The 23,215-nt window shown below is 54.5% G+C and overlaps 7 protein-coding genes across 7 annotated transcripts; 4 read left to right on the forward strand and 3 right to left on the reverse strand.

Annotated features, from left to right (window-relative positions):
- Nucleotides 1-341: 341 nt before the first annotated feature.
- Nucleotides 342-1,875, reverse strand: MYCGRDRAFT_92645 (uncharacterized protein; the record flags this gene model as incomplete). Its single annotated transcript, XM_003853322.1, has 2 exons — nucleotides 342-1,383; nucleotides 1,448-1,875. 2 exons carry the CDS (start codon nucleotides 1,873-1,875, stop codon nucleotides 342-344), a joined length of 1,470 nt encoding a protein of 489 aa, XP_003853370.1.
- A 645-nt stretch (nucleotides 1,876-2,520) lies between these two features.
- Nucleotides 2,521-6,116, reverse strand: MYCGRDRAFT_71261 (uncharacterized protein; the record flags this gene model as incomplete). The annotated part of the gene is made up of 7 exons (XM_003853321.1): nucleotides 2,521-2,647; nucleotides 2,710-3,643; nucleotides 3,705-3,759; nucleotides 3,812-3,862; nucleotides 3,914-5,345; nucleotides 5,396-5,624; nucleotides 5,684-6,116. 7 exons carry the CDS (start codon nucleotides 6,003-6,005, stop codon nucleotides 2,521-2,523), a joined length of 3,150 nt encoding a protein of 1,049 aa, XP_003853369.1.
- A 384-nt stretch (nucleotides 6,117-6,500) lies between these two features.
- On the reverse strand, nucleotides 6,501-8,225 carry MYCGRDRAFT_109168 (uncharacterized protein; the record flags this gene model as incomplete). Its single annotated transcript, XM_003853320.1, has 5 exons — nucleotides 6,501-7,018; nucleotides 7,080-7,515; nucleotides 7,571-7,839; nucleotides 7,895-7,941; nucleotides 8,050-8,225. 5 exons carry the CDS (start codon nucleotides 8,223-8,225, stop codon nucleotides 6,501-6,503), a joined length of 1,446 nt encoding a protein of 481 aa, XP_003853368.1.
- A 1,245-nt stretch (nucleotides 8,226-9,470) lies between these two features.
- MYCGRDRAFT_92648 (uncharacterized protein) lies at nucleotides 9,471-11,392 on the forward strand (the record flags this gene model as incomplete). The annotated part of the gene is made up of 3 exons (XM_003852994.1): nucleotides 9,471-9,603; nucleotides 9,702-11,151; nucleotides 11,212-11,392. 3 exons carry the CDS (start codon nucleotides 9,471-9,473, stop codon nucleotides 11,390-11,392), a joined length of 1,764 nt encoding a protein of 587 aa, XP_003853042.1.
- A 1,451-nt stretch (nucleotides 11,393-12,843) lies between these two features.
- On the forward strand, nucleotides 12,844-14,793 carry MYCGRDRAFT_71265 (uncharacterized protein; the record flags this gene model as incomplete). The annotated part of the gene is made up of 2 exons (XM_003852995.1): nucleotides 12,844-14,208; nucleotides 14,290-14,793. 2 exons carry the CDS (start codon nucleotides 13,096-13,098, stop codon nucleotides 14,791-14,793), a joined length of 1,617 nt encoding a protein of 538 aa, XP_003853043.1.
- A 294-nt stretch (nucleotides 14,794-15,087) lies between these two features.
- MYCGRDRAFT_99959 (Hsp90 family chaperone HSP82) lies at nucleotides 15,088-17,678 on the forward strand (the record flags this gene model as incomplete). Its single annotated transcript, XM_003852996.1, has 2 exons — nucleotides 15,088-15,195; nucleotides 15,294-17,678. One exon carries the CDS (start codon nucleotides 15,355-15,357, stop codon nucleotides 17,455-17,457), a length of 2,103 nt encoding a protein of 700 aa, XP_003853044.1.
- A 3,233-nt stretch (nucleotides 17,679-20,911) lies between these two features.
- MYCGRDRAFT_25547 (uncharacterized protein) lies at nucleotides 20,912-21,580 on the forward strand (the record flags this gene model as incomplete). The annotated part of the gene is made up of 1 exon (XM_003852997.1): nucleotides 20,912-21,580. A coding segment is annotated over one exon (669 nt), but the record flags the coding sequence as incomplete, so codon positions are not given.
- Nucleotides 21,581-23,215: the final 1,635 nt, after the last annotated feature.

Below are 23,215 nucleotides of genomic sequence, written 5' to 3' on the forward strand. Positions count from 1 at the left end.
ACATCGGTTCGGGCGCGCTGATCGCTTCCTGCATCCTGCATCCAGTGTTCATACTCATCCTCTGTACACAACGAGGCCTGATTTCAATCGCACTGTGAGCTTCTGTTCCCACGTACCCTTCAGCAGCAAGGATTTATGAAAACGAAGCCCCGAGTTCGATATGGAGAACAAAGGCGATAGATCCCATTATATTTGCTTTACAGAATGTGATAACACTTTGAATAGAATGAACATGTCAGAGCTCCCACACACGGAGGCATTGCAAGATACCAAGAGGTTGCGACTCCTTCCTGACCAGTGCGGTACTCGGCTCTTCTCTGGAGTCGCAGAGGCAGCAGCCCTTAAGAATCCTCAGATCCCCGAGTCCTCTGCGCAAACAACATCCTCTTATTGCCGATGTCGTAGACTGTAACAAGGCCTTGCAACCAAGGGACTCCTGCGGAGGCAAGACCACTTCCGTTGTCGCCTTGCACCCCCAGATAACAGTAGTCCGGGCCCGACTTCGACGAAATCGGCTCGCTCAGCAGCGCTTTCTTCTCGAACCACAAGTCGACCCCGTCGATCCGAAGGGCAATGGAGGGCACGGCGGCATCACAATCAGCTACCCATCCATGGGCTTCATCATCCCATCGGGCCGGAGGATCGAATAGTGCAGCGGTAGCATTCACGACATTGTCTGGGATGTTGGCGAACGGATTACCACTATCAATCTCGATATGAGAGGGCTGGGCAAGAACATGCTTGCTGGACTCGGTATCGTCCGCGTAGGAAACGTAGTGCGGTTCTCCTCCTGTAGGCGGAACGATGTTGTATCCGTCGACGCGGATGATGTAGCCAATGTAATTCAGCTCCGCCTCGGTCAGGGAGGTGGTTTTGTCAATTGGGAGCGGCAGCGGCGGAGCTGTCAATGGAGTATCCGTGACGAGAAGAAGTGGCGCCTCGACGAAATCTCCAGATTCGACATCGGCCGGCTTGCCTCCCAATGTCAATTGTCCCGCGTTCGGCCCGGTGTAGTCGTTGTGCACATCCAGCACATGTGAAAACATCGGGGCAATCAACCCTTGATCGATCGCTTCGAAGATGAATGGCTTGAACAAGACAGTGTCGCTCGTGGTCGCAGAATACATGGCGCCGTGCAATGGCCACGAAAGTCCCATCAAGCCGCAGGTGTAACCATCGCCGTAGTATGTGGCATTTTCAGCAAGCCCAAGTACAACACGTGGGACAGTCACACCAGCAACGGTAATTGTTTCATAGCCTGCACGTCCTGTGACCATCTCTCCATCGTTATAGGACATTCCCAGGAGTGTGTCATTGATCTCTCCGCCGCTGAAAGTGTAGTCCGAAGGAAGTGTTTTGGCGAAGCCGCAAGCATCTTGTGTCCTATGTTGAGATCAGTAGTGTTTATAGAATGCAAATCAAGTCCGTGGGCATCAAGAATGCATACAGTACGGTCTTGTAATCAAAATCAATGCACTTGAAATCAGGACTAGGTAGCCAAGCGTTGGAGCTTCCGGTATCGAGAAACACAGGATAGGTGTCCTGTCCGACTTGAATGTCGATAGCAAACCCGCGCCTCGGACCGAGAGCGTAGAGTGGTGATGCAGCATTGCCAGTGTTGGGAGTGGATCTCCTCCGGAGCGAGGCCGCATTGACTCCAGCGTAGTCGTTGGTATCGAGCCTTTTGAGAGGGAGTGAATGAGGTGCGATAGGGACATCCAAGCCTTTGTTCAATGATGTTCGTGCTCGAAGCTCCTGACCAGAAGACCGAGCAACATTGTCCGCCTCGCGCAGGATTTGTGGAGATCCAGAAACCGTGGTGATTGTCGATGCTAAGAGCAAAGAGACCGAAAGGTCAATGCGCAATAAAAACATATCGTTGGAGTGCGAGGAAAGGAGCGTGTATGCAAAGCAAAAGAATGGCAGCAGCGATAGAACAAGAAACAGCGGTAAGAAATGAAACGAGAGGATGCGAGAGCAGTCATGAGGATTCTACAAGCCATGGCCGCACCGCCAGCCATCAATACAGTTACAGTCACCTCACCAGTGAATCCAAGGTGCCTGTGGTGTACGGCTCTAGAGCATGTCAAAAGGCTTGCAAGCGCTGAAAGGTCGTCCGGACGGCCCCTCCGAACCAGGCATATCCCTTGTTTTCCACCTGGTATATCCCTTCATTCCTTGTCTTCACGACGCACGGGCAAGACCAAACCCATGGCAATATCCTTGCAATGGCGTGAATCACCACCGGCGCTGCGATTTGACTGTATGGACATGGGACACCCCCTCAAGGGTGGGATATTGCACCCCAAGGGCCCTTTACCCATCCGATGATACAGCTTGTAAACCCTCACTAACACCGGTACAGTTGGGAATCCGTAGTATTGTACGTTCTTGTCTTTTTAGTCACATCGGACCCAGTGAAACGTAACGGTGTGCGATTGCGTTTTGTTCAGACCTTTCGTAGAACAGTAGGTATAAAGAGCGAATCCGACGTGTGCGATCCTCGATTCGGATAACTTTTTAATCTCTGTAAGCTTTCTTCTCGTATTCACCCTTGGAACTCGTCGACGAGCCATCGCTACTATCCGAGCTCGTGCTGACAACGTGGAACGAGAAGTCAATCTCGCCGACGAGAAATTTGACATGCCTGTAACAAATCCATCAGCAACCCGTCCACGGAAGCGAACAACCAACAACGTCACAACATACCTCGTCATCTTGACCACATCATCATTAATACACTGCGCACAAATCTGAATGACCGCAAAAGCCGAATACTCCGGCTCCGCAATATGGCTCACGCTCAAAATGTCGTGATCAATCTTCTCCAGACTCCGCACGTATCGCCGATGCTGCGGGACTTCCAGGTACGGCGGCAGGGGTCTCGCGTGCGCCAGGCTGGAAGATAGCAGCGACAGGAGGCTGGTGAACTGATGCGAGGTCGCGTCGACGGACTGCAGCAGTTTTCGGAAGTCGACCGACCACTCCGAGTCCGCGGCGGAGGTGGAGAAGGTTCCCGAAGCGTAGCTGATGAGAGCGGTGTACTGCAGCACGCGCTCGACGCAGCCGATGAGGCCTTCGTATTCTTCTTGAGGAAAGCGGCCGCCGACGCGGAGTTGGAATTTGGAGAACGCCGAGTTTTGGCGGAGAGTGGTGAGTAAGGAGAGGAGTTTTGTGAAGACTTTCCTCCGGGCTTGTTCGAGGTGGTAGGCGCGGGTGCCTTTTGTGTCTTCATCGCCGTCGATGCGTTGGATGCGGGAGGTGACGGTCTCGTGGACGACGGAGTAGAGATTTGCGAGGAGGTAGATGGCGGCGCCGAGGTCTTTACGGAGTTCGGTGGATTCGGAGATGGGATAGGGGAAGATTGTCCAGATGTAGGCTACTGCGAGACCGCCGCAGACGGTGGCGAGGCGGTAGGGAGCGAGGACATAGGTCTCGTAGGCGGGCTGGCCGTTAGACTCGGAGATGGCGACGCCGACTTGTTTGACTTGCAGTTCGTAGCCGACGACCAGGATGGCAGTGATGGCGGAGATGAGGCCCACGATGATGAGCTTCGGAAATTTGAGCAGGAAGTAGAAGGCGCAGAAGAGCCAGAGCCAGAGGAAGACGATGACTCCAGCGGTCTTGCCGTCGACGATGTACCCTGTGCGATGGATGTAAGATTAGTGGTGCTTGTGCAGAGGAGTGAGCTGAGAGGAGCTTACATATGACATAGGAAGCGACCATTGCGATGGCTGTGCCGATGATTCGAAGAGCGAACTAGAGACCGTCAGCATGTGTGTGGAGACATCGTCAGCAGAGGACCACGTACACTCCAGGTTGACTGTCCAGCCGTCCGAGTCATCGAGATCGGGACCATGATCTGCAAACTCATTAGCAATTTCTCGAAACAATACGAAAACAATGGTCTCACCATAGCCCAAAGCAATCGATGCTTCAAGAAGAAGCTCTGCGTCGCCTCCAAGAAACAAATAATCGCAACACTCATCGTAGCCCACGTCACACGAAACCCGAAACTCGACGCATCACTGCGGAAGCCCCTCGGAATCAATCTTATCATCTCACCAATCCTCTCCCTCCAGTTCCTCGGCGGCATATGTTCCGGGTCCTTCCTCTTCCCATACGATTGTCCCAAGTCAAGGAGTCTCGAACCAGAAGAGTCCATGTCCGCAGTATACTGATCATCGTCCGACTTGTCTTCCTTCCCGAACGCCGCTCGCACCCATTTCCTGAGCGTCTTCGCTCTCGGAATGATGAGCTTAGTCTTCTTCAACGTACCGGCATGTTTCCTCTCATCGGCGTAAAGAACGAGATCTAACGCGGCCAGCCCAGCGCGGTGGAGGAGATACTCGACGTACAACGCGAAGAAGAGCTGTCGTTGATTGGTCTCGCGTTCGTCCATGGATCGAATGTCGCCCGGCTGGATGAACGATGCATCGGAGAAGTCATTGGCCATGTTGATGTTGTGGGTGGTACACCAGTCTCGAGCTCCTTGTTTCTTGTTCTCGTAGAAGAGATCGATCTTGGCCTTGAACGCTTCTGCGAAACCTGGTGTTCCAGGTGCAGCTTCGTTGCCTGAGCTCTCCTCATCTTGGCTCTTCTTCTTCTTGGGAGGCTTCGTCAACTCGAACGTGAGCAAAACATGCTGGAATGCCTCGCCAATGCTGGAACTCATCATGGCGAAGGGTTCGTGGAGTGACTTCATCAAATGGTGGAGATCGTCCAGTTTCCGCCGTTGAGTCTCCTCGTCTGGGTGGTCGCCGTTGACCGCCTCCGCTCGTCGCTGAAGGATGTCGATCACGGCATTCAAGCCCCCGATCGGTGTCATGACCGCGCGCATCAGTTTCCACATGCCCGAAATATCCTTCGGTTCCAGCTTACCAATCGCAACCTCCCGCTTAGCGAAGCCAATGTCTGTCGGGATCTTGGTGTAGAGACCGTACAACTTCTCCAGACTTCCCTTCAGCTTGCGACCTTCAGGCGTCATCAAAGTCACTGGCTCGTCATCAGCGCCCTTGGACTTCTTTCCCTTCTTCACCGCCCGCTGTTCCCTGCCAGCAACATGCGGATCGAAGTCCTCCAAGCTCTGCAGATAGGCTCCTTGGGCTTTCAGCAGACCACTGAGACCGTTCAGATAGCCCGCCATCTCCTTGAAGACCACCATCCGCGAGCTGATGGGGAAGACGAACAAGCTGACTCCCGTTGCGATTCCGAAACCCGAAAGGAATGCGATGAGAAGCCTTCTCATGAACGACTCCGCATAAGCCATGGTGGGAAACTGAGTCCCGTAAGTCGTGGAGACGATGGCAAAAATACTATACAAGATCACGGGAAACTGAAATTGCCTGCAAAAATCGTCAGCACTCCTCACTATCTCGAGCACAGTAGAACTCACGGTCTTGCGGCTCGCAGCGTATTAACCAAAAACGTCTGCACAATCAGAAAAATCGCCAACACCGCCGACGCCGAAGAATTATATCCCGTCGGCGGAGCTCCCGCAGGCGTCGTGTTGGTCCTCGCCCGGATCCCGCACCACAGCGAGAACAGACACACAGCTGCCGCGACGCAGATTGAAACGACGTTTAGCATCATCGTTTGCACGAACATGCCTCTTGGGAGGATACCTTTACATGACGAATCAGCGCAAAGACCTTGGGTGAATCGACTATATTCCGCAACTCACACATTCCCAGTGTCGCCGCGATGGCGACCAAGTATCCCAGCGTCGTGAATTCCGCTGCCACGGCGGGGGATTGATACATTGCGATGGCGATTGTGGGCGGTAGGGAGCCCTTTAGCATCAAGATGAGGGTGCTCGCGTCCAAGCCTGCTTTGGTCCATAGTTGCTTCAACTGATTCGGCTTCTTGGCGTCGTTTGCGTCGTCACTCGTGTCGTTATTGTTGTTGCCATTCGATTCCCCAGAATGAGTCTTGCTGGGCGAAGACTCTGTTCCGCCGTCATCCGAGCGGCGGTCATGATTGGTTTTGTCCCGTGAGGTGCTCATCTTGTTCTGTGGCCTGTGGCCGGGTGGAGAGTGACTGTTATTATCTGTGCATGGGAGGCCAGGATGAAGCTGGTCGAGCTCAAGAGTCTGTGTTTTTCACATGCATGGGTGGTGATGGAAGAAGTAACAACTCTTACCGATGGTCAGCCGTAGCATGGTTCGCGTGAAACTTTATTCGAGCTGCAACCCTAACGCGCCACATTCTACTAAGCATCAGAGGCGGTGCAGTGACTGTATATAAAAGCGTTGTAGTGAGCGCTTGCATGAACCGAGGATTGCAACTGAAACTCGCTCCGAGAGGAAGTAGGGAGTTTCGGTGGGAAGAGCGACGTGATGTTGTGTAACCCGGATTTGCGACAAATCCAAAGTCCGAGAACACAAGCTTCTCGAGCCGCAAGGCCCAAGATCAGAACTCAACGACGAGTATTTTCCATTAAGTGACGAGCGTCTCGGACGCTCGCAGATTCAAGACTCAACCACGAAAACTCGCTCTCTTCAAGACTTTGCCGCAGCCTTCTTCCCAAAATATCCCAACAACGTGTTCTTCTGCCCACCATCAATCGCCTTCCCCTTTCCCTTCGCTGAACTCGCATCTTTCTCTCCCGTCGTCTTCGCGACCTTGACGCCAATCTGCATACGACGCATCAAGTCCTCGAAGTCCTCCTTCTCCACAATCCCGCCCGAAGCCTGGACGTGGCCTCGGGCGAAGTTATCGCCCAGACGTTCAAGGAGTGGGATCTTCGGCGCAGCTCCCAGGTCTGCAGTTCCGTCGTGTTCGAGTTTGACGCCCTCTGTGCCGCCTTCGTCATCGGCGATTCCGACTTCCGGTAGTCGTGCGTAAGCTTTCAGACTTTCGATGATATTCACCGGCGGGTCGCGACTCCGCGCACACCGGGGTATGCGACAGGAGAAGTGCACTTTGCCTTCGGTATAGTCTTCGTTCGCCACGAGGACGATTTCGAGGGCTTTGCTTTGGAGGTGGCCTGCCCAGCGTGTGGCGATAACGGGGTGGACTGTTCGTTCGTGCGTTAGCTAGGTCTGCTCTGGTGGATGGTGGAGACGAGGTGAGTATACCTTGCGCCTGACTTTTGATCCTGAACACAGCAATCTTCCCATCGGGCGAGAACTTCGGCGCGGTATGTGTCACTCGCTCAACCTCCGCATTGACCTCCGCCCGGGCTGCCAATAATCTAGGATTCTTTAGCACACTCGCCGGCTCTGCGGTTTCGCAGAGTGCATCCCAGGCAGACCTGACGTCGAAGGTGGCTGTTCTTCGAGGCGCATTGATGAGGGAGACCACGTCGTTGAGCGTCTTTTTCGAATACTTTTTCATCGTGGGTTTCATGTCCGGAAACGGAGGCTCCCATTTCAGTGTGTTGCCGAGATCGCCGTGAGTGCCGACGACGCAGAGCCAGTCTGTTGTTGAGGCTACATCGGGGTGTAGAGGTTCACAAAGGTGGTAGGTGAGGAGAGCGGAGGTTGCCACGGGTGGGGAGAGACATGCTGTGACCTGGAGGGAGGGGATGTCAGTATGTTTGGATAAGTTATGGCACTGCACAACTCACATGCTCCGACTCAGTTGGAAAGTCCTGTTCCGTTGCATGATGGTGGTCGACGATCAGTCCAGTATGAGGGCTGTCTATGATGCTCGGACCAGATCGACTTCCCTGGTCAACCACAAAGACGAATGCCGGCGAACATGAAGCCATCTTCTGCCGCTCATCTTCGCTATGAATGTTGGTTCCTTTCGATAGCAGATGGACATGTATTCGTTCTTTCGATAGTCCAAGTAGAATCAGAGTATGTCGCAGTATGGCGCCGGCGGACAGGCCGTCTTCGAGTGTTATTAGTATGCGTGTTTCTGAGAGATAGTTCATACACCGCATTACCTGCATCTTTGTCCGGTACAATGAGGACATTTCCGTCCGATTTGGCACTGCGTTGCCGTCAGAACACATGCTCACAAGTCGGCGGTATCCGATGATATGCATTCGGTCCTGAAGCCGATGGCACTCTCACACGATGATCAATGTCATGGACATACCTCTGCAGAATAATCTCTCTTGCTCTTCCTATTTGAGCTTGCGGAGCGGGCCACTGTATAGAGCCATCCTCGTTCTTGATAGACGGCGTCAAGTGATACTCTGGAACTTCGACCTTTGCGCGCTTTGTTGGCTGTTTCTCCTGGCTGGGTGGCGCCTTTCGCTTGGAGCTGTTCATGGCGGTCCGATAAAACGACAGGCGGACGGGATAGATTCGTGTGCGTACAGGCGTGTCAAGCAGGATTCCCTGGTATCGGCGACCACGCTGCAGCATTCGTTCTGATGATGATGTCGATGAGGATACCAATGTTCTTCACGCTGTTTCACTGCTGACTGAGGCACCCATCGTGTGGCTGTTCTCCTTCGCCTGAGGCTGAAATGAAGTGATGGTGACATCATGAAGGAAAATGAGATGAGGCGTCCAAACGCATATACCGAACAGAGGCAGTGCGGTGTCGATCCCGAGGTCATTTCCGGGGGCATGCACGTGGCCTTGCGCAACTCGCTGGGCTCTTCGAATGTTGCACTCTTCTTGCGCGTGGGATGGACAAGAGAGCGAATGGGATGCCCTGGTCTTGCGCAGAATGAGAGAACAGGCATCGCGCGTCGTTGTCCATGCCATCCCAGTCGGCGCGTGGAAAGACGGGGATGAGATCATGGGTGTATTTGAGGCTCTGTCAGCTCTCTCGGGGTCTAGAACGCGATGGCTAGATGTCCATGTCGATCGCTGGGAAGCTCCTCTTTGATCGCTTCTCCCAGAAATCCTGCCCAGCTCCGTCGTCAATGCACCGAACGCTGGCCTCTCGCATAGCCCTACCATCTAAGGTACCTACCCAACCCACTTTCCCTGCTTGCTGGCTCTGATGAGTGTCATCCAACTACTCCACCCCGACTCGACTCCAAATCTCATCTCGATCATCAGCCCATCGCCAGCATCTGCCTTATCGACCTTCTCAGCCTTGTCTTGTCATCCTCGTCCGGCCTGATCCCAAGACAATCATCACACCACTCCACGAGGCGGGCCTGCACCTCCACTAATTCGACTCTGAGACTGCCGCAGAGCCTCACCCATCCCACTCCCACCTCGGTTTCTCATCCTCAGCGCGCGCCTCTCCCTCGTCCGCTTCGACCACACTTCTCCGCCCACTGCGGCCCCCACCGTCACCGGTGCGGCCGTCTGAAATGCTTCGGTATGTCTGAAACGTCTTCAGCTTTCACTTTTTGCATCATGTTTCGCAAGCCTGTTCCTCGGCATCGCGCGGTTGGTCGCGCATGAACCCGCGGCGCTGCCGCCGTGAAAGTTGCACCTCGACGGCGCACTGAATGGCCATGTCCAGAGGCACCTCCCGTCCGATGTTGATGGAAGAAAGATGCCTCAAGACGTTGTCCCTGCCCGATCTGCGAAACCTTTGCCTTTATCGCCATGTCCAACTTCGTGCTCTTGCTGATCGCGCTGCAGGTCGAGATCGAGTACATTACATCTACTCCCGGCCTGTTCAGATACTGGAGCCGTCTGCTGAGCGCGACGTTGCTTCCAAATCATCGAGCGTCTGAAGGTAGCTCCCCGCCCGTTCATCAACTCCTGGCCGGTGCCATTCTGCCTCAGACATCAGCGAGTCAGGTTGGGTCTCAATCCTCAACTCGCGGATGTCAGTATATTTCGACGAGCACGAACCAATCTATCGAGAGACGTCACCACTTTCAATTGTGAAGACACGACTTGCACCAGAGATTGACGACGAGCAATACCTCCCACCAGTGAGCGTGGTTCCGAAGAACGACCCAGGACTGCGAGTGCTTCTACCAGCCCTACAATCCGGCGACTCGTTTGGCGGGTTTGATCGCGCAATGTCCGATTCGGCCATGTCCGGCCTGGTCGATGGGGGGAATGGGGCGACCGCTATCAGTGCAGATCAGTTGAAGCTGGACAACATTGGACCATCCTTGCTTGAAGCGACCGCAGCTGCTGCAGTACAAGCAAGCGACAGAGATGCACACCTGCCGTCAGATCCTAAAGAGCCCGAGAGAGTTGATTCTGCGCAGGACGGCCAGGGTGACCCATCGATGCCTCCATCGGATCCAAAGTCTAGAGCATCTCTGCATATAGATCCTCTGCCCATGAGAGAGCCGTCGGCATCAGCACCTAGAGACTCCATGGCGAATTCACCCACACTTAGCAAGCACATGCAATCAACAGATCAAGGCACAGTGGATACATTACCAGCGGTCCAAGTATCACCAAGAAGAGAAGTTCCGCCGATGCTGCCTCAAGCGCCGAGTCTACCATCTATCCGGCACCTAACAGATCTGGCCGAGGCGGCCATGCAGCAAGATCCACGAGCATCGCATCAGCACAGCCATCCTATCAATCCGGCGATGACTCAACAACCTGGACCTCAATTCCTCCCTCCCAACTTTCACGCCGCCAGTTCACATACCACACCATCTGGATATCAATCCAGCTACAGCCGGTCACCAACCAGCACCATTGGCGGCGACATGCAACAATACCCTTCTCCACACGCACAATTCTCCGGCTCCTCCTACTTTCAAGGCCGTAGGAGATCCACCAGCATCAACAGCAAACCTCCGCCATTCCTCACGGCCATGCACTCGATGCCCTCCGTCTCATCATCCGGCGAGAGCCATGGTCATCCGCATTCGAGTACAAGCACCGATGGCTACAGCACCTCACATACGACACCAATCGATCACGCCGGCCCCGGCGAAGCTCTCCCTCGACCAATCCTACCACCACCTCCCGGCATGACAATGGCCACCTACGATATGTATCGATGCGACCACCCTGGTTGCAACGCCGCGCCTTTCCAGACGCAATATCTCCTGACGTACGACACCCAGACCACGGATCGCAAAGGTGACTTCAAGACTAACGTTTCTCGCAGCTCCCACCGCAACGTCCACAGCCAAGTCCGCGCACACTACTGTCCCGTCAAAGGCTGTCCACGCAGCGAAGGCGGCAAGGGCTTCAAGCGAAAGAACGAAATGATTCGCCATGGACTCGTACACAGCAGTCCCGGATACATATGTCCGTATTGTCCGGATCGCGAACATCGGTATCCGCGGCCGGACAATTTACAGCGGTGAGCACACCCTTAGTGGGTACACAAGGTCATTGAGTAGGAGCTGACTTTTGATATTAGGCATGTCCGCGTCCACCACGAGGACAAAGACAAAGACGACCCGGTACTGAGGGAAGTCCTCGCGCAACGACTGGAAGGCGAGGGGAAGCAACGGCGGAGGAGAACACAGGGGTCGATTTCGTCGTTGCATAATGAGACGTCGAATGAGTCGACTACTTCGGCGGGGATGATGGAGAGATGAAATCGGGATGTGGGTGATGAACGGGTGTATATACATGTTGATGCCTTCACGAACAGCGAGGAGTTTTTGGATGGGAAATGGGAGGATATGAGATGGACGTGGGACCTTTGAGGGCCGCCGATATCTCCTGGGTATGGATGGGAAAATGGAGAAATGGAATATACCCGCGACGGAGGAGGATTTGTGAGATATCGCAAGGGCGTAGAATGGCCTTTGCGGAGGCGAAGGATGACGATACTGTTCAATGAACACGCTCAACTCATGGAGAGTGTTCCAAATCTACGATGTGAACGAAGTCTGCGCGCGAGCGCGCGCGCGATCGTCGCATCCCAGCACGAAGTCCAGGGCATACTAAGGTAGCTTCGCAGACGAAGAGCAGCACGTGTCATTGATAGCGAGCCTACCCATGGAAGCGATGCACGCCAGCTATTCAGCGAGTCAAACTCTCCCCCAGCGACCACGACCTGAGCTGAAAGCGCGATGAACTTGACTGATGATGCTCGGATCAAAGCGATAGGGAGAGAGGTGGTTTGTTCCGCTCGCGTGCTTCTCGGCAAAACAGCAGGGGAGGGGCCAGATCTGAAAGTGGTCCAAGTGGAGGGCAAAAGGTGGCGCACGTCTAGACTTTTCATGCTTCCCCCTCGTTTGGAAACGCCGAACCCACGCTCGACAGAACTACCTTACAGTACAGGGCGGTAAATAATGCCGGAACACTGCGGAAAGGCAGTGCAGGCTGTGCAGGTGAACAAGATGACCGGGATAGAACTAGATGGCAGCGGGAGGTCATGGCCAGAGGGGTATAGAAGGGCGATGCACATGGCATTGGGTCGTAGCCGTCGCTCACGACGATTGTTCAGAAGCTTCTGATCTGTTTGTTCGCCTGCTGCTGTTCCGCATTCACCTCGTGTGAAGCGTGCAGCCCCGAATCGATTCACCACAAGCGGAGCCGCCAAAGGACTGCACCGTCGAACGCCGAGCCTCTTCTCCTCCCTCTCTGGCCACACTGCTCCTCTCCTTGGCGTCTTGTGCTTCTCCCCGCGATCTGGATCTACCTTGACCGTTTGGCACCTGACAGAAAGGGCTCGGTTCTGGATCGTCAGTCAGAAGCGAGGAGACCCTGCCACGTGCCTGGGCTCGTGTCTTGTGCTGCGGGGCCGCGGTCGGTGGGCTTGTGACTTCCAAGCACCAAGATAGTCTTGCTCGAGACTTTTTGCCTTCTCTCTCTTTTGTGTTCTCTTTTGTTAACTGGCTCGATTGGAAGAGTCGTCTACGGAACAAGCGAAACGAAAAAGAGATACCAGCGACAATTGTTCCGTTAAAAGCAAGAACAACTATACCCGTCTTCGCCTCCTCCAGTCCTCCGCACGCGAGCTCCGAAGAGAAGCAACGAGGGAAGCTTCGCTTTGCATTGCGATTGAACGACTTGCTCGAAAGCAGCGACGACACCACACCGATCAACGACAAAGATCGCATCTCGCAGTATTCACCGATATACCATTGAATTTCTCGGCCATCTTCCCGATGTTACCATAATCGACCACGACGTGTGGCCTGATCTCCGGTTCTACGACGCACTGCATCCTGCTGTGGAACACGGAGCGCGATTTTGGGACTTTCTGAATTGTGGGGAAGAGTTCTTCGTACAACATCTTGATTGAAGTACCTGCTTGGACTTGTTGTAGACGACTCTTTCGCCTCTCAACATGGCAAGACTTGAAGCTGGAGAGCGATCAAGGACGATCCGCCTCAACACCGAGGGTGGATATTTCCGGGTTCCCACGGATATGATGGAGACTAGGATTGGGCGGGACATTGCGAACAACCTACTGCTTCCCAATGTCGAGGAGACAACACCTCAAGCACAAATTGCCGCTGCAGAACCGCGCCCAGCACGGCATGCTCGACGACCGACGAGCTACTACAACGCATACCAAACATCATGCACGGTGTCCGACGATGCGCCGCCATCGTATGCTATCGCCTCGAAGATTGCGCCACGAGCAATCCTGCAGCGGACGCCCAGGGAGCGACTACCAGGATATTCGTGCTCGGTATTGTTGGAGAAGAAGATCCTGATCAACTTCGAGTTCACCAACACCTCCACGCGGACATCTGAAGCGGGTTGGAGGGAGGTGTATATGGTCATTCGCGGAACGATGATTAACTTCTACCGAGTGAGGGACGGCCGTGCAGGCCAATTGCTCTGGTCATACACTCTGCAGCACGCTGAGGTCGGTCTGGCGACGGATGTCGAGCATGATATCCTCGTCCCGCAAAATCGATTCGCAAAGCTGATCCCGACGGCTGCGCGACGGAGAGCGTGGCAAAAAGATCCTCATCTTTTCGAGGCAGTTCCTCAGAGCGTTCTCCGCCTGCGCGCTGAGATCGATCAGATTTTGATCGCTGATTCGGAGGAGGAGGCAATTTACACCCTTGTCCACACGATTGGGGCTGCGATTGACATTTCACAACCGATTGATGATCGCAGTATTCCTCGGCCGTGCACAGTGCCGAGAAGAAGGAGAAGACAGCGGCAAGCTGCGAACACCGACCACGACCTCACCGATCCTGCCGTGATTGCAGAACAAGAACGACTCATCCGGACAATGTATCCAGGTCTCGCAGCCGAGTCGACTCCCACGCCATCTCTCGAAGCGATCCTACCTCCTGCCACTCCCATCATCGAGGATGAAGATTTCGACCTCTCCATGATTCGCGAAGATCTCCCCGCTCCATCATCAACACTCGCTCCACCAACCCTTCGACCCGCCGCAGCCCGTTCAACGACCGCCACAACAACCTCCTCCACCTTCTCCGTCGAAATGATCTACGAGACCCCCTCCACTAATTTCGACGCCTGTCAAAAATGGCACCCACCCCAACTTCGCTCACCCCAGCAAATCGCACGCCACATCAAGCGCTGCATGCCCGTGCTGCTCGCTGACTCGCCCCGCGCTTCAGAGGTGACCATCTGTGCCGGCCGGCGGGTGCGCTTCAATGCGAAGAAGGCGGCGTACGAGGAGTGGACGCTCAGTCCGCCGAGTTACAAGGCGCATAATTTCGGTCCGATGGTAGGGGCGAGTGGTGCGGTGGAGTTGTCGAGGTCGGTGTCCCAGACTTCCGCAGCGAGTAGCAGATCGCAAGATGGAATTGCATCAAGTGAAGGGTTGGGATCGAGCACGATGCTTGGGGTGGAGGATGAGGATGTCATCACGCCGGTGGAGGAAGGAGGACTGCATTTGACGTTGAGTTTGGGTGAGGCGGGGGAGAAGAGGGAGGAGCATGGCAAGCTTGTGTCCGTGACGGAGGAGGCGAGGAGCGTGAATGAGGATGGGAAGAGAATGGAGGTTTTGGTAAGGACAAGGACATTGGATGAGGTGCCCGTGGGGATTTGTTTCTGAGGGTGGAAATGGGGTGGAGGGCGTTCGGGCATGACGAGTGATGATAATGATGGGAGGTCTCGACTCCAAAATTTGGGGTTGTATATATGTGTATAAGATGTCAAACACTTGCCTCCATTCTGTCTATCTTCATCTTCACATGATTGATGCCTCAGGCTTGCACCAAGCTCAAGCTCGGGCCATTGATGCTCCAGCCGACGCTAACCCGAACGGTCAGCGGCGAAGATGCTAGAAGCTCGCCAAAAAGATCTTAAGGAAGGCAGGCACGACCGGCCCAATCTCCTGCTGCATCAACCAAAGACAAACATCCACACTCGCACATCGCATCTCATCAGATACCCGACCGCAACATCATCCTGCTGGTCACTCACATCATCACCACCGGAAGACTTCACACACACTGTCAGTATCCTCCACAGCCAGCCACCTGTTGCTGGAGCAATCAAGGCCGAGCAAATCTTCACTTCCACAAGAGCTTGCCTACTGACAAACATCTTCAGAGAAGCATCACCGCCATCAACGCACACCTCAATCCATCACCTCCACCCACACACCGCCATCATGTCGGGCGAGACCTTCGAGTTCCAGGCTGAGATCTCTCAGCTGCTGTCGCTGATCATCAACACCGTCTACTCCAACAAGGAGATCTTCCTGCGAGAACTCATCTCCAACTCCTCCGATGCGCTAGACAAGATCCGCTACGAGGCGCTCAGCGACCCCAGCAAGCTCGACTCTGCAAAAGACCTCCGCATCGACATCATCCCCGATGAGGCCAACAAGACCCTCACTCTCCGCGACACCGGCATTGGCATGACCAAGGCTGATCTCGTCAACAACCTCGGAACCATCGCCCGCTCCGGCACGAAGCAGTTCATGGAGGCGCTGACCGCCGGCGCTGACATTTCCATGATCGGTCAGTTTGGTGTTGGTTTCTACTCCGCATACCTGGTCGCCGACCGCGTGACTGTCGTTTCCAAGCACAACGATGACGAGCAGTACATCTGGGAGTCGTCTGCCGGCGGCACCTTCACCATCGCACAAGATACCGAGGGCGAGCAGCTCGGTCGCGGCACCAAGATCATCCTCCACCTCAAGGACGAGCAGACCGACTACCTCAAGGAGGCCAAGGTCAAGGAGGTTGTCAAGAAGCACTCCGAGTTCATCTCATACCCCATCTACCTCCACGTGACGAAGGAGACCGAGACCGAGGTGCCTGATGAGGACGCCGAGGAGAAGAAGGATGATGAGGACAACAAGCCCAAGGTCGAGGAGGTCGACGATGACGAGGAAGAGAAGAAGCCCAAGACCAAGAAGGTCAAGGAGAGCAAAGTCGAGGAGGAGGAGCTCAACAAGGTGAAGCCGATTTGGACACGCAACCCAGCAGACATCTCAAGCGAGGAGTACGGCTCGTTCTACAAGTCGCTCTCCAACGACTGGGAAGACCACCTCGCGGTGAAGCACTTCTCCGTGGAGGGTCAGCTCGAGTTCCGCGCCATCCTCTTCGTGCCCAAGCGCGCACCGTTCGATCTGTTTGAGACCAAGAAGACCAAGAACAACATCAAGCTCTACGTGCGCCGCGTCTTCATCACCGACGATGCCACCGACCTCATTCCCGAGTGGTTGTCGTTCGTCAAGGGTGTCGTCGACTCTGAGGATCTCCCACTCAACCTCTCCCGTGAGACCCTCCAGCAGAACAAGATCATGAAGGTGATCAAGAAGAACATTGTCAAGAAGACTCTCGAGCTCTTCCAGGAGATTGCCGAGGACAAGGAGAACTTTGACAAGTTCTACACCGCTTTCGGCAAGAACATCAAGCTCGGTATCCACGAGGATGCTCAGAACCGCCCGGCACTCGCCAAGCTTCTCCGCTTCAAGTCGACCAAGTCTTCCGACGAGGCCACCTCCCTCCAGGACTACATCACTCGCATGCCCGAGCACCAGAAGCAAATGTACTACATCACCGGCGAGTCCGACAAGGCCGTCGAGAAGTCGCCATTCCTTGACGCCCTCAAGAACAAGGGCTTCGAGGTCCTCTTCCTCACCGACCCCATCGATGAGTACGCCTTCACCCAGCTCAAGGAGTTTGAGGGCAAGAAGCTCGTCGACATCACCAAGGACTTTGAGCTCGAGGAGACCGAGGACGAGAAGAAGGCTCGCGAGGCCGAGGAGAAGGAATTCGAATCCCTCGCCAAGTCGCTCAAGAACGTCCTCGGCGACAAGGTCGAGAAGGTCGTCGTCTCCCACAAGCTCGTCGGCTCCCCTTGCGCCATCCGCACCGGTCAATTCGGCTGGTCCGCCAACATGGAGCGTATCATGAAGGCCCAGGCCCTCCGCGACACCTCCATGTCCAGCTACATGTCCAGCAAGAAGACGTTTGAGATCTCGCCCAAGAGCCCGATCATCAAGGAGTTGAAGAAGAAGGTCGAGGCTGATGGGGAGACGGACCGCACTGTCAAGAGCATCACCACCCTCCTCTACGAGACCTCCCTGCTCGTCTCTGGGTTCACCATCGAGGAGCCCGCCGACTACGCCGAGCGCATCCACAAGCTCGTCTCCCTTGGCCTCAACGTTGACGAGGACGTCGAGACCGAGGCGGAGGCTGCTGCGCCCGACGCCGCACCCGCTGAGGCGGCTGGCGAGAGCGCCATGGAGGAGGTCGACTAAATTGCTGCCCTGTCATGAGGATGGAGTAGCAAGGAAAAGTTGAGCTCTTTTTGTGTTATGTGTTCACGGCTTTCAACGCGCATGAAGTGTGCTGGGTTTCAAGGATCCACAAAGCAGGCGTTTTTGTGACTGATGACGGATATGGGGAAGCGTGAGACGTGCATTGTACTCTTAGCTTTTAGCAAATTCTGGACAAACAAATCATGAATGTTGTTAATATGAGAGAGGTGTCTGTGTTTCCCCTTCATCCACTGTCTTCATGTCTTCGAGTGATCGCAAGGTGAGATGCGATGCCATGCCGTGCGTGGTTCAAGGACTTCAACGTTCGAAGCCGTTGCTCAACGACGGCACGTTTGACGTTCACTACGCATTGGCTTCAAACGCTACTGACAACGCTATGCAGTCCCGTTGAGGTTAATGCCGTTTGGACGAGCGAACGAGGGCGAGGCGTGGTTCGATATCAGACTCGGCATCCTGCACGTTCCTTTTGTTACCTCGCTTCAAAGTTTCCAGTGCTTGTCAGGTACTTGACGCACGATCATGGTCTTTGGTCGAGACTCGCGTGGCATAGATTCCACGGCTTAGCAGTGTGCAGCGGGAAGGGAGAGGTCGAGAGTGATCGAGATGGTACCTGATCGTGCAGTCCAGTCTTGTCTCACCGTCTCACAACAGTGCTCTCCTACAGTTGGGCTGAGTTGGCGAGTGATGAGGGTAAGGTATCTGCGGTACACATGAAGTCCCTACATGCTCTCAAAAATTCCCAGCAGCTCTGCCAGGTACTTGACGCATGTTCATGACCGTGGTTCAACTCGCGTGGCGAATTCTCCACCGCTTTCTCCCGCGAGACAGAGAGCGATCGAGAGGTCGAGATGGTACCTGACTATGCATAGCGACAGTTCAGTACCGTACCGGACCGGACATGTACACGCACGCGCGCGCGCACGACCGAGCGACCAGCAGATAGGGTAGGTTTTCGCGTGAGGTCGACCGTTCGGGTCGAGACTCGAGAGCCAGCGGTACTGCATTGAGGTGACTCAGGTGAGATACCTCTGTACCTGCAGAATGCAGACAACGTGGCAATGATCTTCAAGAACAATACCCCATTGCGACTTCGTGCGGTAGGGAAGGATGAAGCGATGTGAGCAGACTGATGATGACTGAGATGTGATGCCTTGTGGAGTGGGCACTGGGCACTGGGCACTGGTGTAGACGCTTGGATCTCAAGGAAGTGAGAAGCCGAAATTATGATTTGTCTGGTTCAGGCTTTGGGCGTGGCGTGGTCGTGGCGTGACTAAAACTGGGCGTCGGAGAGGGCGGAAGCGGGTTGAACGGCGGTGGGTTGGTCGCCCTGTTTCTGGCCGTTGTTGAAGTTTGTAGTCTCTTTGGACATGCTTCATCGATCGGATGGAGGCGATGTTGAAGATGTTTGCTCCGAAGTTTGTGGATGGCATGGATCCTGGATGGAACGTTGCACAACTGATGAGAGAGACGGGAGAGCGTGCACGCAAGGTGGAGTCAGCTTCTCAGGACTTTTAGGACACCGCCCCTTTCAAATGCAGCTGATGAATCGAGTAACTTGAGGACATTATTGTGTCGTGCGTGACTGCGTGCTGTCGAGCATACTAGTAGTCATTGCCGTGAAAGCGCCGGCAAGGTTCTCCTCTCGTTCACGCTCATTGTTGCTGGTCGAAGAATTCTGGAGATGAGAGACCAGCATCTTGCAGGGGTCGTAAAATCATGCTCATGCGAACGAGCCAGGATCATGCCTTTTTTGCTCAGATATGTGCAGGGCGCCAACTTCGTGGATATCGGCATCTTCACGCGGAGTGAAGCACGACATCTCGGCGTGATTGGTTGCAATTCGATTTCCACGAATTGATTGATTAAGCAACCTCAAAGGCTGGATGGACCAAAGGTTGTTGTTGCAGTGGTTCAATGGATGTGGACTTTCATGGTGTGGGAGAGAAAAGGGTCTCGCGCATGCTCTAAGGTATCGCCTCTATCAAGACTCTCCACTCATCAGACCACCTCTCAGCCGCACGCGAAGGAAGGTCGTATCGAATTATTGGCGGTGGAAGTTGGATGTGCTTTCCGGCGCCGCGATTCGTCCAATCGTGAGGACAATATAGGAATTGCCATTTCTTACTGTCCACCTGATGAACATGTCTCATCCAGTGCACGTCTTTCAAGACCAAAAAACGCGAACGTTCTCACACCCATCTCATCAAGACAGGACTCATCACATCAAACCTGCGCCCTGCGCCATGGATGAAAAGGAATAGCGCGCGGACGTGTGCAGGAGTCCAGAGCGACGGCACAGGCTTGCCAATAGTGCGTCCGGCCGGAGCGTTCCTTCCCTGCCCCGCCAAGCCCTGCATCCGATGCCACCTTTTGGCCGCTTTTGGGGCGGAGGAATTATTGCTTCACCTGCAGAGAGGGTATTGGAAAGCGGTTCGATACTAGTAGAAGTGTAGGTTTCCGTGTCGACATGATTCTCTTATTATAACCTTTCTTTTTCTTCCCTGCTTGCTGCGACATCACCCTTCTCCTCCATACGACCATTGACCTGTTTAGCACGACCACACCACTATCGACCAGCATTGCTCCATTGCCGATATTACTGCATCCCAGCATCGCATCTCCCATCCCAGTCCGGATCTATCGTGGTGCAAGGAAATACGCCTGCAAGGTCTAGAGCTCTACACGGATTGAGCCTACAGCGACCAGGGTGTCTGAGTCGCGGTTCGCCGGACAAATTGTTTGCAAGACATACGTGATCAGTCGATCGAATCTTCTTCGTTCGACCACGGTCTCCGGGTCTTCCTCCTCCGTGTTGTCCTGCACCGAGCCGTTGAAAGCAAGGTACACACTGGCACACCCTCACGTCGGATTCGACTTGGAATATGCGACGGAGACAACATCCGGAGCAGGTGCGATGACAACCGGTCGGCGTTCATTCTCGTCCTGCAGCTCACCTCGCACGACCACCCCGCCATCCGTCGTGCGACACACACCTCTTCTTCCACAACCCTCATCACAACAACCATGGCGGCACGACCATCACCAGGACGGACTCCGGAACAATGGCCGGCGAGCTCCTTCAATACGACCCGCCCTCCGCCGCTCTTTCTCCCATCCCAACCGTAATGTCTTCATGTTGGTGCAAAACTGGACCTTGGCCGTCGTGTGCTGTATTCTCTTCCTCTCACGACACGGCGTCGAAGCGGCAGCAAACGTATACGGCACGAGCGACTCTCTTCTCTCCAGAGATCTCCTCTTCGACCGAAGCGAGCCTCCACCTCTTCCACAGCACATTCCACTGGTCGCCCGACAGTTCGACTTCGCTCCATCCTCCTCCCTATCCTCCGTCTTAATTCAACCAACTTCCACTCGTGCTGGATCAGCTACTGGCACTGCCTCCAGCTCATCCATCCTCGCGACCGCCACCGATACCGGCACATTCACCCTCCCGAAACCATTCGACTCCTCGCTAGGCAACAACTTCACATCCACGACCTGCCCGGACTTCTTCACCACATTCCTCTCCGACCAAACCTTGACGTCTTGCCTCCCGCTATCCCTCCTTCTACAAACCTCCAATGGCTTCTTCACGGCCTCCCGCTCTCTGCTCAAACTCACGCAGATCCTCGACGCAAGCTGCTCAGTCGACTTCCCCACCTGCTCGAACCTGATGGCCTCGCTCGCGACGCAAATCCAGCAACCCGATAAATGTGGTCCAGACTTGAAAACGGAGAATCCACTCGCCTTGACAGCACTTCGCGGCTTCACCGCGTACCAACCACTTTACAAAGCTGGATGTCTCGCAGACAGCTCCGCCTCGACATCAGGTGGAGGATCAAATTACTGCTACGCCAACGCTGCCACCGACTCGGAAAATCCGGAAAGCAGTTACATCTACTACCTTCCGCTGGGCGTTTCTCTTCCCGGAGGTTCCCGACCGGCGTGCTCGACGTGTTTGAAGGATACGATGGCGATTTTCGCGAAGGCGGTATCTAGTACACAGGTGCTGAAGGATAACTACGTGGGCGCTTCGCAGCAGGTGAAGATGCTGTGCGGACCCAACTTTGTTGAGTCGAGTGTACAGCCGACGAGTGCTGCGAGTGGGGGGTCCGAGGTGCGGTGGAGCTTGATGATGGGTGTGATGGCGGTGTTGGGCGTGTTGATGGCTTGATCTGGCGATTGCGAGGGGGTCACCTTGAATAATCGCGCGTCGACGGAACCTCTTCATGCATTGCAGAGAGCAGGGAGAGAGCATGATGGCAGGATCAAGCGCTGATCCGGGTTTGGTTGGCACGGAGCAAGGAAGATGGAGAAAGTCTTCCTCCTCCATCGAAAAAAGATTGTCTGGGGTTTCACTCTTAGCGACGGCGTTCTTGGGCATTATTGGGCAGCTTCTTCACTTTTGAGTCATTGCATGGCACGCATTGCCTTCTTCTGGGGCAATTGGATTTTCTACTTTGGTCTGTTCTCTGTGGAGAAAGGCAGTACTTCTATACCTCAACTTTGTACAGCTTCAACTTTACTATCTACACAGTCTAGTATTTGAATGTAATCAGACTACTCCATCACAATTCCTCGATATCGAGTCTGGTAGCAAAGTCGAGGTCGTGCCTGGGAAGGAGCAAGCTGGAATGCGGGAACTCTTTCCGTCGATGCCTTTTGGACCTCACCTCTTTCTTCGCAAAAGAGGACCTTTTCGGAGTGTCGTTAGTGAACGTTCAACACCGTTTCAACCTTGTAGACATGTGGCATTTGAACTTCAACAGAAATGAGGTTCTCATCGTCGGAAGATATCTGCAACGGCAAGCCGTTTTCGAGCCGTTGCTGGAGCGATGACGGCCAAAACACCCCGGCCGGACAGCTGCAAGCAAGCGAACAAGCTGACGAGATGCAGAGAGCTTGCGAGGTCTACGCCACAACCTACCACGACTCGCATTAGCTCATCACTGTTCTCGTTTCCAAGGGAAAACGACTTGTTGACTTGGACATATTCTTGACAGGACTCTCGCTTTACTACAGCAGCAATATCGTAGCATCGTTCACGAGAAACATCTGATCAACAGTGCAGCAACCCCACCAATCGAACCTCACCGCTCGCTTCGTCAACAGCGCCCCGACTGCATTCGCACACACCAATAATCCCGGTTCTTCACGAGTACTACGACCGATATGATACCACGCATGCCACGACCATCAACCGATTGAACCCGCTCGCGGGCGCAACGCTCGCTCCACAAAACAAGAAACCCGTTGCAAGCCCAACGATCACAAGGCAAAGATGTCGGCCAACGGCCTTGCCGCTCCGGGCACGAGCTCCTACGACAGCAACACCTTGACAGTTGGCGATGGAACATGGGACAGCGGACGGAACACGTTCTTGTTGCCAAACTTGGTCGGACTGAACTTCGAGACAATGCGATACAATGGAATGGGCAACCGTTTCCGCGACCTCCCACAATACCACGTCCTCATCACCGGGCACGCGGTGGTGGCAGCCATTACCTTCCTCGGAGTTGTGCCGGCGGCCATCTTCATCGCGAGGTACTGGCATACTCACGGTCGATGGGCGTACAAGTTCCATGTATACCTCCAGATCTTGACCGTGTTCCTGGCGACGGTGGTGTTGGTTTTGGGATGGTTCGCAGTGGGTCCCGAACGGAGTCTGAGTAATCCGCATCATGGAATCGGAGTGGCGATCTACGTCCTCGTGCTGGTGCAGTTCATATTCGGATGGTGG

Source organism: Zymoseptoria tritici, chromosome 4, assembly GCF_000219625.1.
Source record: "Zymoseptoria tritici IPO323 chromosome 4, whole genome shotgun sequence".
In the NCBI taxonomy this organism is placed as follows: domain Eukaryota; kingdom Fungi; phylum Ascomycota; class Dothideomycetes; order Mycosphaerellales; family Mycosphaerellaceae; genus Zymoseptoria; species Zymoseptoria tritici.